Genomic DNA, 17,366 nt, shown 5'->3' with positions numbered 1-17,366 from the left:
TACACACACTATACATTACACACACTATACATTACACACATTATACACATTATACATTACACACACTATTTACACACACTATACATTACACACACTATACATTACTGTTACACACACTATACATTACACACATTATACATTACACACACTATACATTACACACACTATACACACTATACATTACACACACTATACACACTATACATTACACACACTATCTCACACATTATACATTACACACACTATACATTACACACATTATACATTACACACACTATACATTACACACACTATACATTACACACATTATGTCATTACACACACTATACATTACACACACTATACATTACACACACCATACATTACACACACTATACATTACACACACTATACATTACACACACTATACATTACACACACTATACATTACACACATTATACATTACACACATTATACATTACACACACTATACATTACACACACTATACATTATACACACTATACATTACACACACTATACATTACACACACTATACATTACACACACTATACATTATACACACTATACATTACACACACTATACATTACACACTATACATTACACACACTATACATTACACATTATACATTACACACACTATACATTACACACACTATACATTACACACATTATACATTACACACATTATACATTACACACACTATACATTATACACACTATACATTACACACACTATACATTACACACACTATACATTACACACTATACATTACACACATTATACACACTATACATTACACACACTATACATTACACACACTATACATTATACACACTATACATTACACACACTATACATTACACACACTATACATTACACACACTATACATTATACACACTATACATTACACACACTATACATTACACACTATACATTACACTCACTATACATTACTCTTATACATCACACACTATACATTACACACACTATACATTACACACACTATACATTATACACTCTATACTTTACACACACTCTACATTACACACTATACATTACACACACTATACATTACACATTATACATTACTCTCTATACATTACACACACTATACATTACACACATTATACATTACACACACTATACATTACACACACTATACATTATACACACTATACATTACACACACTATACATTACACACATTATACATTATACACACTATACATTACACACATTACACACACTATACATTATACACACTATACATTACACACACTATACATTACACACACTATACATTACACACATTATACATTACACACATTATACATTACACACACTATACATTATACACACTATACATTACACACACTATACATTACACACACTATACATTACACACACTATACATTATACACACCCATACATTACACACACTATACATTACACACTATACATTACACACACTATGTGGCATTATACACACTATACATTACACACACTATACATTACACACACTATACATTACACACACTATACATTACACACACTATACATTATACACACTATACATTACACACACTATACATTACACACACTATACATTACACACTATACATTACACACATTATACATTACACACACTATACATTACACACATTATACATTACACACATTATACATTACACACACTATACATTACACACACTATACATTATACACACTATACATTACACACACTATACATTACACACACTATACATTACACACTATACATTAACACATTATACACATTATACATTACCCATTATACATTACTTATACATTACACACACTATACATTATACACACTATACATTACACACACTAACATTACACACACTATACATTACACACACTATACATTACACACATTATACATTATACACACTATACATTACACACATTATACACATTATACATTACACACATTATACATTACACACATTATACATTACACACACTATACATTACACACATTATACATTACACACACTTATACATTACACACATTATACACACTATACATTACACACATTATACATTACACACACTATACATTACACACATTATACATTACACACACTATACATTACACACATTATACATTACACACACTATACATTACACACATTATACATTACACACATTATACATTACACACATTATACATTACACACACTATACATTACACACACTATACATTACACACACTATACATTACACACATTATACACTATACATTACACACACTATACATTACACACATTATACATTATACACACTATACATTACACACATTATACACATTATACATTACACACATTATACATTACACACATTATACATTACACACACTATACATTACACACATTATACATTACACACATTATACATTACACACACTATACATTATACACACTATACATTACACACACTATACATTACACACACTATACATTACACACACTATACATTACACACATTATACATTACACACATTATACATTACACACACTATACATTACACACACTATACATTACACACTATACATTACACACATTATACACATTATACATTACACACTATACATTACACACATTATACATTACACACACTATACATTACACACACTATACATTACACACATTATACATTATACACACTATACATTACACACATTATACACATTATACATTACACACATTATACATTACACACATTATACATTACACACACTATACATTATACACACTATACATTACACACACTATACATTACACACACTATACATTACACACACTATACATTACACACACTATACATTACACACACTATACATTACACACATTATACATTACACACACTATACATTACACACACTATACATTACACACATTATACATTATACACATACATTACACACATTATACACATTATACATTACACACATTATACATTACACACATTATACATTACACACACTATACATTATACACACTATACATTACACACACTATACATTACACACACTATACATTACACACACTATACATTACACACACTATACATTACACACTATACATTACACACATTATACACATTATACATTACACACATTATACATTACACACATTATACATTACACACATTATACATTACACACACTATACATTATACACACTATACATTACACACACTATACATTACACACACTATACATTACACACATTATACATTATACACACTATACATTACACACACTATACATTACACACACTATACATTACACACATTATACACATTATACATTACACACATTATACATTACACACATTATACATTACACACACTATACATTACACACATTATACATTACACACTATACATTACACACACTATACATTACACACTATACATTACACACACTATACATTACACACATTATACATTACACACACTATACATTACACATATTATACACACTATACATTACACACACTATACATTACACACATTATACATTACACACATTATACATTACACACTATACATTACACACACTATACATTACACACACTATACATTACACACACTATACATTACACTAATTATACATTACACACACTATACATTACACACTATACATTACACACACTATACATTACACACACTATACATTACACACACTATACATTACACACTATACATTACACACACTATACATTACACACTATACATTACAAACACTATACATTACACACACTATACATTACACACTATACATTACACACTATACATTACACACACTATACATTACACACACTATACATTACACACTATACATTACAAACACTATACATTACACACACTATACATTACACACATTACACACATTATACATTACACACACTATACATTACACACACTATACATTACACACTATACATTACACACACTATACATTACACACACTATACATTACACACTATACATTACACACACTATACATTACACACACTATACATTACACACTATACATTACACACATTATACATTACACACATTATACACACTATACATTACACACACTATACATTACACACACTATACATTACACACACTATACATTACACACATTATACATTACACACATTATACATTACACACACTATACATTACACACATTATACATTACACACACTATACATTACACACATTATACATTACACACACTATACATTACACACGTTCATCTGGTACTTCCTGTATATAGCCCCACATTGAACTGGTACTGGTACTTCCTGTATATAGCTCCATATTGATCTGGAACTTCCTGTATATAGCTCCACATTGATCTGGTACTGGTACTTCCTGTATATAGATCCACATTGATCTGGTACTTCCTGTATATAGATCCACATTGAACTGGTACTTCCTGTATATAGATCCACATTGATCTGGTACTTCCTGTATATAGATCCACATTGAACTGGTACTTCCTGTATATAGCTCCACATTGATCTGGTTCTGGTACTTCCTGTATATAGCTCCACATTGATCTGGTACTGGTACTCACTGTATATAGATCCACATTGATCTGGTACTTCCTGTATATAGATCCACATTGATCTGGTACTGGTACTTCCTGTATATAGCTCCACATTGATCTGGAACTTCCTGTATATAGCTCCACATTGATCTGGAACTTCCTGTATATAGTTCCACATTGATCTGGTACTGGTACTTCCTGTATATAGCTCCATTCTTGTGTATTGTATTTTATTTGTCTTGTATTCTTTTTTTAATCTCTGCATTGTTAGGAAAGGCTAGTTAACAAGTATTTCATGGTAAAGTCTACACCAGTTGTGTTTAGTGCATGTGACAAATAAAATTACTTATTTGATTTGTGTGTGTGTGTGTAGGGCTCAGTGTACCAGCGGTCGGACAGTGAGTGTTGTGGAAGCTGCAAGAAGACCAGCTGTGTGGAGACAGATGGACAGATACCTGGAGACTCACAGACAGACGGACGACTCAGAAAGGTCAATCAATCAATCACATTTATTTATAAAGTCCTTTTCACATCAGCATACAGTGCCTTGCAAAAGTATTCACCCCCTTGGCATTTTTCCTATTTTGTTGTATTACAATCTGTAATTTAAATTGATTTCTATTTGGATTTCATGTAATGGACATACCCAAAATAGTCCAAATTGGTGAAGTGAAATGAAAAAAATAACATGAAAAAAAAATATATATATTAAAAGTGGTGCGTGCATATGTATTCACGCCCTTTGCTATGAAGACCCTAAATAAGATCTTGTGCAACCAATTACCTTCAGAAGTGACATAATTAGTTAAATAAAGTCCACCTGTGTGCAATCTAAGTGTCACATGATCTGTCACATGATCTCAGTATATATATACATGTTCTGAATGGCCCCAGAGTCTCCAACACCACCAAACAAGCGACACCATGAAGAACAAGGAGCTCTCCAAACAGGTCAGGGACAAAGTTGTAGAGAAGTACAGATGAGGGATGGGTTATAAAAAATATCTGAAATGGAAAGATTATGGCACCACAACAAACCTGCCAAGAGCGGGCCGCTCACCAAAACTCACAGACCAGGCAAGGAGGGCATTAACAGAGAGGCAACAAAGAGACCAAAGATAACCCTGAAGGAGCAGCAAAGCTCCACAGCGGAGATTGGAGTATCTGTCCATAGGACCACTTTATGCCGTACACTCCACAGAGCTGGGCATTACGGAAGAGTGGCCAGAAAAAAAGCCATTGCTTAAAGAAAAAAAATAAGCAAACATGTTTGGTGTTCGCCAAAAGGTATGTGGGAGACTCCCCAAACATATGGAAGAAGGTACAGATGGTCAGATGAGACTAAAATGGAGCTTTTTGGCCATCAAGGAAAACGCTATGTCTGGCGCCAACCCAACACCTCTCATCACCCTGAGAACATCTTCCCCACAGTGAAGCATGGTGGTCGCAGCATCATGCTGAGGGGATGTTTTTCATCCGAGGGGACTGAGAAACTAGTCAGAATTTATGGAATGATGGATGGCGCTAAATACAGGGAAATTCTTGAAGGAAACCTGTTTGTCTTCCAGAGATTTAAGCTGGGACAGAGGTTCAAACAGTAGGTCTGGTAGAGATATATTGTCAAACAGCAGGTCTGGTAGAGAGAGACGGGGTCAAACAGCAGGTCTGGTAGAGAGATATATTGTCAAACAGTAGGTCTGGTAGAGAGATATATTGTCAACCAGCAGGTCTGGTAGAGAGAGACAGGGTCAAACAGTAGGTCTGGTAGAGAGACAGGGTCAAACAGCAGGTCTGGTAGAGAGAGACAGGTTCAAACAGCAGGTCTGGTAGAGAGAGACAGGTTCAAACAGTAGGTCTGGTAGAGAGAGACAGGTTCAAACAGTAGGTCTGGTAGAGAGAGACAGGGTCAAACAGTAGGTCTGGTAGAGAGAGACAGGTTCAAACAGCAGGTCTGGTAGAGAGAGACAGGGTCAAACAGTAGGTCTGGTAGAGAGATATATTGTCAAACAGCAGGTCTGGTAGAAAGAGACTGGGTCAAACAGCAGGTCTGGTAGAGAGAGACAGGGTCGAACAGTAGGTCCTGTAGAGAGAGACAGGGTCAAACAGTAGGTCCTGTAGATATAGACAGGGTCGAACAGCAGGTCCTGTAGAGAGAGACAGGGTCAAACAGTAGGTCCTGTAGATATAGACAGGGTCGAACAGCAGGTCCTGTAGAGAGAGATATTGTCAAACAGCAGGTCCCGGAGATGGTAGCAGCTCTACATGGTGGATTTGTGTGTGTGTGTGTGTTTGATATTTTGTGTGTGATGTGTTTCTGTCTCTCTAGTTGGGGGAGGTGTGGCGGTCTGCAAAGGATGTGTGTGTGGAGCGTCAGTGTGTGTTGGTGGGAGAACGAGAGGTTTTCATCACTCACTCCAACGTCAGCTGTCCGTCAGTAGAACCCACCTCCTGTCCCCTGGGAAGCGAGCTACGCTGTGACACCTCCGACTGCTGCCCACGCTGCCACTGTGGTACACACACAGTCCATTCTGCAGTTTCAATGTTAAACCAGAAGAGGCATCTATTTAGCTACAAACAGCAGAACAGAACACATTCTTTTAGAGCTATTTAAACAGACAAGTATCCACTCCCTTTCCTCAATTTCTGTTCACTGATCTACGATGTGCTCCAGTGTATTAAACATGAAACAACTGAGACGCCTTGACTGAATAACACCAGAACTATCTGTCTCTTTATTTGCAGCTCCTCAAGACGCCTGTGTCCTCAACCACACTGTGATAGGAGTAGGACAACACACACACACACACACACACACACACATATCATACACATATCACATACACATATCACACACACACACATATCATACACATATCACATACACATATCACACACAGACACACACACACGCACATGTCACACACAGACGTACTCAAATTCATACGTGTGTGTGTGTGTGTGTGTGTGTGTGTGTGTGTGTGTGTGTGTGTGTGTGTGTGTGTGTGTGTGTGTGTGTGTGTGTGTGTGTGTGTGTGTGTGTGTGTGTGTGTGTGTAGGCGGAGGAGAGTCTGATGGTGGATCTCTGTACTCACTGCACGTGTTCAGTGGAGGAAGGAGCCGTTAGAAGATACAAGCTGTCCTGTCGACGCATCAGCTGTCCTGCCTGCCCTGAGGTAAACACACCTTCATCACCATCATCATCAACTTACTTGCTTATGGCAGTTCATAGTTGCCGTATGTAATGTTGCTTCTGGGGTTATGGAAAGGATATGGCTACCGCTCTCTGTCGCGATTCCATTGCAGGTGAATGTGAAGTCCAATCCGGGAGCTGTATGTTCTTCCACAGCTAGGACATTTAAAAATAAAAATAAAAATTCACCTTTATTTAACCAGGTAGGCAAGTTGAGAACAAGTTCTCATTTACAATTGCGACCTGGCCAAGATAAAGCAAAGCAGTTCGACACATACAACGACACAGAGTTACACATGATATAGCAAGTAAAACACTGGAATGGTAGATTTGCAATGGAAGAATGTGCAAAGTAGAAATAAAAATAATGGGGTGCAAAGGAGCAAAAAAATATATACATTAAATACAGTAGGGAAAGAGGTAGTTGTTTGGGCTAAATTATAGGTGGGCTATGTTAGGGACTGAATCTGGAGAATGATTCTGGAGATTGAATCTGGAGATTGAATCTGGAGATTGAATCTGTAAATTGAATATTGAGTTTGAATCTGGAGATTGATTCTGGAGATTGATTCTGGAGATTGATTCTGGAGATTGATTCTGGAGAATGAATCTGGAGAATGAATCTGGAGAATGAATCGGGAGAATGAATCGGGAGAATGAATCGGGAGAATGAATCGGGAGAATGAATCTGGAGAATGAATCTGGAGAATGAATCTGGAGAATGAATCTGGAGATTGAATCTGGAGAATGATTCTGGAGAATGATTCTGGAGAATGAATCTGGAGAATGAATCTGGAGAATGAATCTGGAGAATGAAGAATCTGGAGAATGAATCTGGAGAATATGTAGAAGTATGCGGTGGTGCGGTGGGGCCTGTGGTGCGGTGGGGCCTGTGGTGCGGTGGGGCCTGTGGTGCGGTGGGGCCTGTGGTGCGGTGGGGCCTGTGGTGCGGTGGGGCCTGGGGCCGGTGGTGCGGTGGGGCCTGTGGTGCGGTGGGGCCGGTGGTGCGGTGGGGCCTGTGGTGCGGTGGTGCGGTGGGGCCTGTGGTGCGGTGGGGCCTGTGGTGCGGTGGTGCGGTGGTGCGGTGGTGCCTGTGGTGCGGTGGTGCGGTGGGGCCTGTGGTGCGGTGGGGCCTGTGGTGCGGTGGTGCGGTGGTGCCTGTGGTGCGGTGGGGCCTGTGGTGCGGTGGGGCCTGTGGTGCGGTGGGGCCTGTGGTGCGGTGGTGCGGTGGGGCCTGTGCTGGCATATTCCCATCTGGAACGAACTACAAAAATCTCTGAAACTGGAAACACTTATTTCCCTCACTAGCTTTAAGCACCAACTGTCAGAGCATCTTACAGATTACTGCACCTGTACATAGCCCACCTATAATTTAGCCCAAACAACTACCTCTTTCCCAACTGTATTTAATTAATTAATTTATTTTGCTCCTTTGCACCCCATTATTTTTATTTCTACTTTGCACATTCTTCCATTGCAAAACTACCATTCCAGTGTTTTACTTGCTATATTGTATTTACTTTGCCACCATGGCCTTTTTTGCCTTTACCTCCCTTCTCACCTAATTTCAAGCTGAACCTCGGCAAGACGGAGCTGCTCTTCCTCCCGGGGAAGGACTGCCCGTTCCATGATCTCGCCATCACGGTTGACAACTCCATTGTGTCCTCCTCCCAGAGCGCTAAGAACCTTGGCGTGATCCTGGACAACACCCTGTCGTTCTCAACTAACATCAAGGCGGTGGCCCGTTCCTGTAGGTTCATGCTCTACAACATCCGCAGAGTACGACCCTGCCTCACACAGGAAGCGGCGCAGGTCCTAATCCAGGCACTTGTCATCTCCCGTCTGGATTACTGCAACTCGCTGTTGGCTGGGCTCCCTGCCTGTGCCATTAAACCCCTACAACTCATCCAGAACGCCGCAGCCCGTCTGGTGTTCAACCTTCCCAAGTTCTCCCACGTCACCCCGCTCCTCCGCTCTCTCCACTGGCTTCCAGTTGAAGCTCGCATCCGCTACAAGACCATGGTGCTTGCCTACGGAGCTGTGAGGGGAACGGCACCTCAGTACCTCCAGGCTCTGATCAGGCCCTACACCCAAACAAGGGCACTGCGTTCATCCACTTCTGGCCTGCTCGCCTCCCTACCACTGAGGAAGTACAGTTCCCGCTCAGCCCAGTCAAAACTGTTCGCTGCTCTGGCCCCCAATGGTGGAACAAACTCCCTCACGACGCCAGGACAGCGGAGTCAATCACCACCTTCCGGAGACACCTGAAACCCCACCTCTTTAAGGAATACCTAGGATAGAATAAAGTAATCCCTCTCACCCCCCCTTAAAAGATTTAGATGCACTACTGTTCCACTGGATGTCATAAGGTGAATGCACCAATTTGTAAGTCGCTCTGGATAAGAGCGTCTGCTAAATGACTTAAATGTAAATGTAAATGTAATTTGCTCACATTGTATATAGACTTGTTTATACTGTATTATTGACTGTATGTTTGTTTTACTCCATGTGTAACTCTGTGTCATTGTATGTGTCGAACTGCTTTGCTTTATCTTGGCCAGGTCGCAATTGTAAATGAGAACTTGTTCTCAACTTGCCTACCTGGTTAAATAAAGGTGAAATAAAAAATAAATAAAAATAACACATCTCTATGGTGGGTAGGTTGTTAACAGAGGATGGGTTAGGGTTAGGGTTAACAGAGGAGGGGTTAGGGTTAACTGACAATGGGTTAGGGTTAATGGAGGATGGGTTAGGGTTAGGGTTAACTAAGGATGGGATAGGGTTAACAGAGGATGGGTTAGGGTTAGGGTTAACTGAAGATGGGTTAGGGTTAGGGTTAACTGAGGATAGGTTAGGGTTAACAGAGGATGGGTTAGGGTTAGGGTTAACAGAGGAGGGGTTAGGGTTAATGGAGGATGGGTTCGGGTTAACTGAGGATGGGTTAGGGTTAGGGTTAACGGAGGATGGGTTAAGGTTAAGAGAGGATGGGTTAGGGTTAGGGTTAACAGAGGATGGGTTAGTGTTAACGGAGGATGGGTTAGGGTTAACGGAGGATGGGTTAGGGTTAGGGTTAACAGAGGATGGGTTAGGGTTAACAGAGGATGGGTTAGGGTTAACTGAGGATGGGTTAGGGTTAACAGAGTATGGGTTAGGGTTAACTGAGGATGGGTTAGGGTTAACAATGGATGGGTTAGGGTTAACAGAGTATGGGTTAGGGTTAGGGTTAACTGAGGATGGGTTAGGGTTAACAGAGGATGGAAATGCTTGTGCTTCTAGTTCCGACAATGCATTAATAACCAACAAGTAATCTAGCTAACAATTCCAAACTACTACCTTATAGACACAAGTGTAAGGGGATAAAGAATATGTACATAAAGATATATGAGTGAGTGATGGTACAGAGCGGCATAGGCAAGATACAGTAGATGGTATTGAGTGCAGTATATACATATGAGATGAGTATGTAAACAAAGTGGCATAGGTAAAGTGGCTAGTGATACATGTATTACATAAAGATGCAGTAGATGATATAGAGTACAGTATATACATATACATATGAGATGAATAATGTAGGGTATGTAAACATTATATTAGGTAGCATTGTTTAAAGTGGCTAGTGATATATTTTACATCATTTCCCATAAATTCCCATTATTAAAGTGGCTGGAGTTGAGTCAGTGTGTTGGCAGCAGCCACTCAATGTTAGTGGTGGCTGTTTAACAGTGTGATGGCCTTGAGATAGAAGCTGTTTTTCAGTCTCTCGGTCCCAGCTTTGATGCACCTGTACTGACCTCGCCTTCTGGATGATAGCGGGGTGAACAGGCAGTGGCTCGGGTGGTTGTTGTCCTTGATGATCTTTATGGCCTTCCTGTGACATCGGGTGGTGTAGGTGTCCTGGAGGGCAGGTAGTTTGCCCCCGGTGATGCGTTGTGCAGACCTCACTACCCTCTGGAGAGCCTTACGGTTGTGGGCGGAGCAGTTGCCGTACCAGGCGGTGATACAGCCCGACAGGATGCTCTCGATTGTGCATCTGTAGAAGTTTGTGAGTGCTTTTGGTGACAAGCCGAATTTCTTCAGCCTCCTGAGGTTGAAGAGGCGCTGCTGCGCCTTCTTCATGATGCTGTCTGTGTGGGTGGACCAATTCAGTTTGTCTGTGATGTGTACGCCGAGGAACTTAAAACTTACTACCCTCTCCACTACTGTTCCATCGATGTGGATAGGGGGGTGTTCCCTCTGCTGTTTCCTGAAGTCCAAAATCATCTCCTTAGTTTTGTTGATGTTGAGTGTGAGGTTATTTTCCTGACACCACACTCCGAGGGCCCTCACCTCCTCCCTGTAGGCCGTCTCGTCGTTGTTGGTAATCAAGCCTACCACTGTTGTGTCGTCCGCAAACTTGATGATTGAATGCGTGCGTGGCCACGCAGTTGTGGGTGAACAGGGAGTACAGGAGAGGGCTTGGAGGGTACTATGGTGTTAAATGCCGAGCTGTAGTCGATGAACAGCATTCTCACATAGGTATTCCTCTTGTCCAGATGGGTTAGGGCAGTGTGGTTGAGATTGCATCGTCTGTGGACCTATTTGGGCGGTAAGCAAATTGGAGTGGGTCTAGGGTGTCAGGTAGGGTGGAGGTGATATGGTCCTTGACTAGTCTCTCAAAGCACTTCATGATGACGGAGGTGAGTGCTACGGGGCGGTAGTCGTTTAGCTCAGTTACCTTAGCTTTCTTGGGAACAGGAACAATGGTGGCCCTCTTGAAGCATGTGGGAACAACAGACTGGGATAGGGATTGATTGAATATGTCCGTAAACACAACAGCCAGCTGGTCTGCGCATGCTCTGAGGGTGCGGCTGGGGATGCCGTCTGGGCCTGCAGCCTTGCGAGGGTTGACACGTTTAAATGTTTTCCTCACGTCGGCTGCAGTGAAGGAGAGTCCGCATTGTTTTAGTTGCGGGCCGTGTCAGTGGCACTGTAATGTCCTCAAAGCGGTTAAAACAGTTATTTAGTCTGCCTGGGAGCAAGACATCCTGGTCCGTGACTGGGCTGGTTTTCTTTTTGTAATCCGTGATTGACTCTAGACCCTGCCACATACCTCTTGTGTCTGAGCCGTTGAATTGAGATTCTACTTTGTCTCTATACTGACGCTTTTTTTATTTATTTTTTAGTTCATTTGATTTTTACAGGGACAGTGCACATTAATCAACGTTTCAGTAAAAGTGCCGGTTTTAGCCAGCCGGCAAATTTTCAACCGCAGTCCCTGGGCAGGTTATTAAAAACAATTACAATATAGACAATAGCACCATAGAACAAGCAAGACATAGCAACATAGGACAAGCAAGACATAGCATACAGACAGAGCAACATAGAACAAAAAGCAGCAAAACAAAATTCATAAAAGCAACAAAGTGTTTCCACACCTCACAAGCTACAGACAACAGACAACATGGAAAGCGGCAACACACAGCTAGGGACCATGTTCACAAATCTGATTGACCTTTAGCCAGGTCTTCAAGCATTTTGTGAAAGTGTGATATGTGGTGCAGTTATGTGTGTCTGATGGCAGTGTATTCCAGACATGGGAAGCTCTCACAGAGAATGCAGATTTACTAAAGGTGCTTTTCCTTAGGGGAACTATACAGTCACCTCTCATGGCAGACCTTGTGGATCTGCTGCCATATGTCTGGGATTTCTGTTTAACAAAAATATTGAGTGCAGGGGGAGCCAGGCCATTAAGGATCTTGAATACAAGACATGCGTCGGTGTATTGCACAAGATTTTCCCAACTCAAGAGCTCATGCTTTCTAAGGATGTGACAATGATGATGGCTATTGGGCTTCCTATCAAGCACTTTGAGAGCCTGTTTGTAGACAGACTGAATAGGTTTTAATGTTGTACAGCAAGCTTGGGCCCAACTAGTCAAGCAGTATGTTAAGTGGGGGAGTATCATAGAATTGAAGTACAGTTTTGCTACCTCTGTAGTCAAACAATTTCGTATAAATCGGAAATTAGCTAGGTTGAATTTGGTTATTTGAATTACCTTTTTCACATGCTTTTTAAAAGAGAGGTTGGAATCAAGTATGATGCCAAGGTACTTAAAATCGGATACCACCTGGAGCTTCTCCCCTGACACATAGACATCTGGCTCAGTAGCATCTGTTGCCCTCTTTGTGAAGAACATGCAAACAGTTTTTTTCACATTGAGATGCAAACACGAGTCACTGAGCCACTTTGTAACCTGGACCATTACAGTAGTGAGTTCTTGTGCAGCTTGTTGTTTGCTCTTTGCATGCACATATATCACTGTATCATCTGCATACATTTGAACTTCAGACCCAGTACAAACAGAAGGCCTTGCTTAGCTTGTTTGATTGCCTTGCGGAGGGAATAGTTACACTGTTTGTATTCGGTCATGTTTCCGGTCACCTTGCCCTGATTAAAAGCAGTGGTTCGGGCTTTCAGTTTCACGCGAATGCTGCCATCAATCCACAGTTTCTGGTTTGGGAATGTTTTAATCGTTGCTATGGGAACGACATCTTCAACGCACGTTCTAATGAACTCGCTCACCGAATCAGCGTATTCGTCAATGTTGTTGTCTGACGCAATACGAAACATATCCCAGTCCACGTGATGGAAGCAGTCTTGGAGTGTGGAATCAGATTGGTCGGACCAGCGTTGAACAGACCTCAGCACGGGAGCTTCTTGTTTTAGTTTCTGTCTGTAGGCAGGGATCAACAAAATGGAGTCGTGGTCAGCTTTTCCGAAAGGAGGGCGGGGCAGGGCCTTATATGCGTCGCGGAAGTTAGAATAGCAGTGATCCAAGGTTTTTCCAGCCCTGGTTGCGCAATCGATATGCTGATAAAATTTAGGGAGTCTTGTTTTCAGATTAGCCTTGTTAAAATCCCCAGCTACAATGAATGCAGCCTCCGGATAAATGGATTCCAGTTTGCAAAGAGTCAAATAAAGTTCGTTCAGAGCCATCGATGTGTCTGCTTGGGGGGGAATATATACGGCTGTGATTATAATCGAAGAGAATTCCCTTGGTAGATAATGCGTTCGACATTTGATTGTGAGGAATTCTAAATCAGGTGAACAGAAGGACTTGAGTTCCTGTATGTTATGATCACACCACGTCACGTTAACCATGAAGCATACGCCCCCGCCCCTCTTCTTACCAGAAAGATGTTTGTTTCTGTCTGCGCGATGCGTGGAGAAACCAGCTGGCTGCACCGATTCTGATAGCGTCTCTCCAGTGAGCCATGTTTCCGTGAAGCAAAGAACGTTACAGTCTCTGATGTCCCTCTGGAATGCTACCCTTGCTCGGATTTCATCAACCTTGTTGTCAAGAGACTGGACATTGGCGAGAAGAATGCTAGGGAGTGGTGCACGATGTGCCCGTCTCCGGAGTCTGACCAGAAGACCTCTCCGTTTCCCCCTTTTACAAAGTCGTTTTTTGGGTCGCCGGCTGGGATCCATTCCGTTGTCCTGGGTGAAAGGCAGAACACAGGATCCGCTTCGCGAAAGTCGTATTCTTGGTCGTACTGATGGTGAGTTGACGCTGCTCTTATGTTCAGTAGTTCTTCTCGACTGTATGTAATGAAACCTAAGATGACCTGGGGTACTAATGTAAGAGATAACACGTAAAAAAACAAAAAACGGCATAGTTTCCTAGGAACGCGAAGCGAGGCGGCCATCTCTGTCGGCGCCGGAAGTACTGTGTGCCTCTCATAGTCTGTTCTGGACTTGGAGACTGTAAAGAGACCTCTGGAGGCATGTCTTGTGGGATATGCATGGGTATCATCACTAACACCATCATCACCATCATCACCAAATCATCAAAATCAAATCAAATGTATTTATATAGCCCTTTGTACATCAGCTGATATCTCAACGAGCAACGAGTCATCATGTCAGGTAGTCCTGAGGCATGGTCCTAGGGCTCAGGTCCTCCGAGAGAGAGAAAGAGAGAATTAGAGAGAGCATACTTAAATTTACACAGGACACCGATAGGACAGGAGAAGTACTCCAGATATAACAAACTGACCCTAGCCCCCTGACACATAAACTACTGCTTTATAAATACTGGAGGCTGAGACAGGAGGGGTCATCATCATCACCACCATCATCATCACCACCATCATCACCATCACCATCATCACCATAATCACTAACACCATCATCATCATCAACACCACCATCCTCACCATCATCATCATCGCCACCATCATCACCACCATCACTATAATCACTAACACCATCATCATCATCACCATCATCACTAACACCACCATCCTCACCATCATCACCATCATCATCATCATCATCACCACCATCACCATAATCACTAACACCATCACCATCATCATCACCATCATCATCATCACTAAGTCCATCATCATCATCATCACCATCATCATCATCATCATCCCCACCTTCACCATCATCACCACCATCATGTTTCTCACCTCTCCACTCTAGCTGTCTGCGGTGAGCATTCTGGAACAAAATGGCCTTTGTAACATCACTTTAAGAGATGTGTGCATGTGTGCTGCAGGGCTATACTCTAGAAGAAGTGCCAGAGTCGTGTTGTGGTCGCTGTGTTGCCACTGCCTGCACCATCCAACGACCTGACGGACACTTCATCACTGTCAAGGTTAGACACACACACACACACACACACACACACACACACACACACACACACACACACACACAGCTCAACTCAACTCAACTCAACTTTACTTAAACTCTAACCCCCTGTCTCTAACCCTACAGGTCAACAGTAGTCTAAATGAAGGCTGTAGTCAATACTCCTGTGGTGTCAACGGTAAAGGAGATCTGGTTCTCCAGACCAGAGTGACCACCTGCCCTCCTCTCGACCGCCAACTCTGTCTGGACCAGGGGGTATGGCTATAACACAACACTATAACCACAACACAACCATTAACCCTCATCACAACACTATACCCACAACACAACTACAGTACAACACAACCATTAACCCTCATCACAACACTATAACCACAACACAACTACAGTACAACACAACCATTAAGCGTCATCACAACACTATACCCACAACACAACTACAGTACAACACAACCATTAAGCATCATCACAACACTATAACCACAACACAACTACAGTATAACACAACCATTAAGCGTCATCACAACACTATACCCACAACACAACTACAGTACAACACAACCATTAAGCATCATCACAACACTATAACCACAACACAACTACAGTATAACACAACCATTAAGCGTCATCACAACACTATACCCACAACACAACTAGAGTACAACACAACCATTAACCCTCATCACAACACATCCAACCCCAACACTAATCCTTGATACAGTGCTATAACCACAATACCACCACCAAACAACAATATGCTTTGAGCACATTGCACCACGGGAGGGTCACGGAATGAGTCCAAATCAAAGTGTGGCAAAACGGAGTACAGAGGACACTTCTCGGGTGCGTACTCCATTTGTTCATATTTTGAAGCTTGCGTCGATGCTTCATCTGAAAGTATGCACAGAAATATGACGCAAACATGTAAAAAAAG

At 41.5% G+C, this 17,366-nt stretch overlaps 1 protein-coding gene across 1 annotated transcript in view; it reads left to right on the top strand.

The window, feature by feature from the left end:
- The window catches only part of vwf (von Willebrand factor), a 174,424-nt gene that overhangs the window by 125,734 nt on the left and 31,324 nt on the right, over positions 1-17,366 (top strand). Inside the window, 6 exon segments of the mRNA XM_065022171.1 lie at positions 4,973-5,089; positions 6,926-7,109; positions 7,342-7,382; positions 7,656-7,772; positions 16,338-16,436; positions 16,559-16,687. Of these exon segments, the coding sequence (XP_064878243.1) occupies positions 4,973-5,089; positions 6,926-7,109; positions 7,342-7,382; positions 7,656-7,772; positions 16,338-16,436; positions 16,559-16,687 (687 nt within the window).

The sequence above is a fragment of the Oncorhynchus nerka genome, linkage group LG9a (genome assembly GCF_034236695.1).
Source record: "Oncorhynchus nerka isolate Pitt River linkage group LG9a, Oner_Uvic_2.0, whole genome shotgun sequence".
Taxonomy (NCBI): Eukaryota; Metazoa; Chordata; class Actinopteri; order Salmoniformes; family Salmonidae; genus Oncorhynchus; species Oncorhynchus nerka.
Note: the sequence above shows the minus strand (reverse complement) of the source record. Positions and strands in the feature narration are given on the sequence as shown.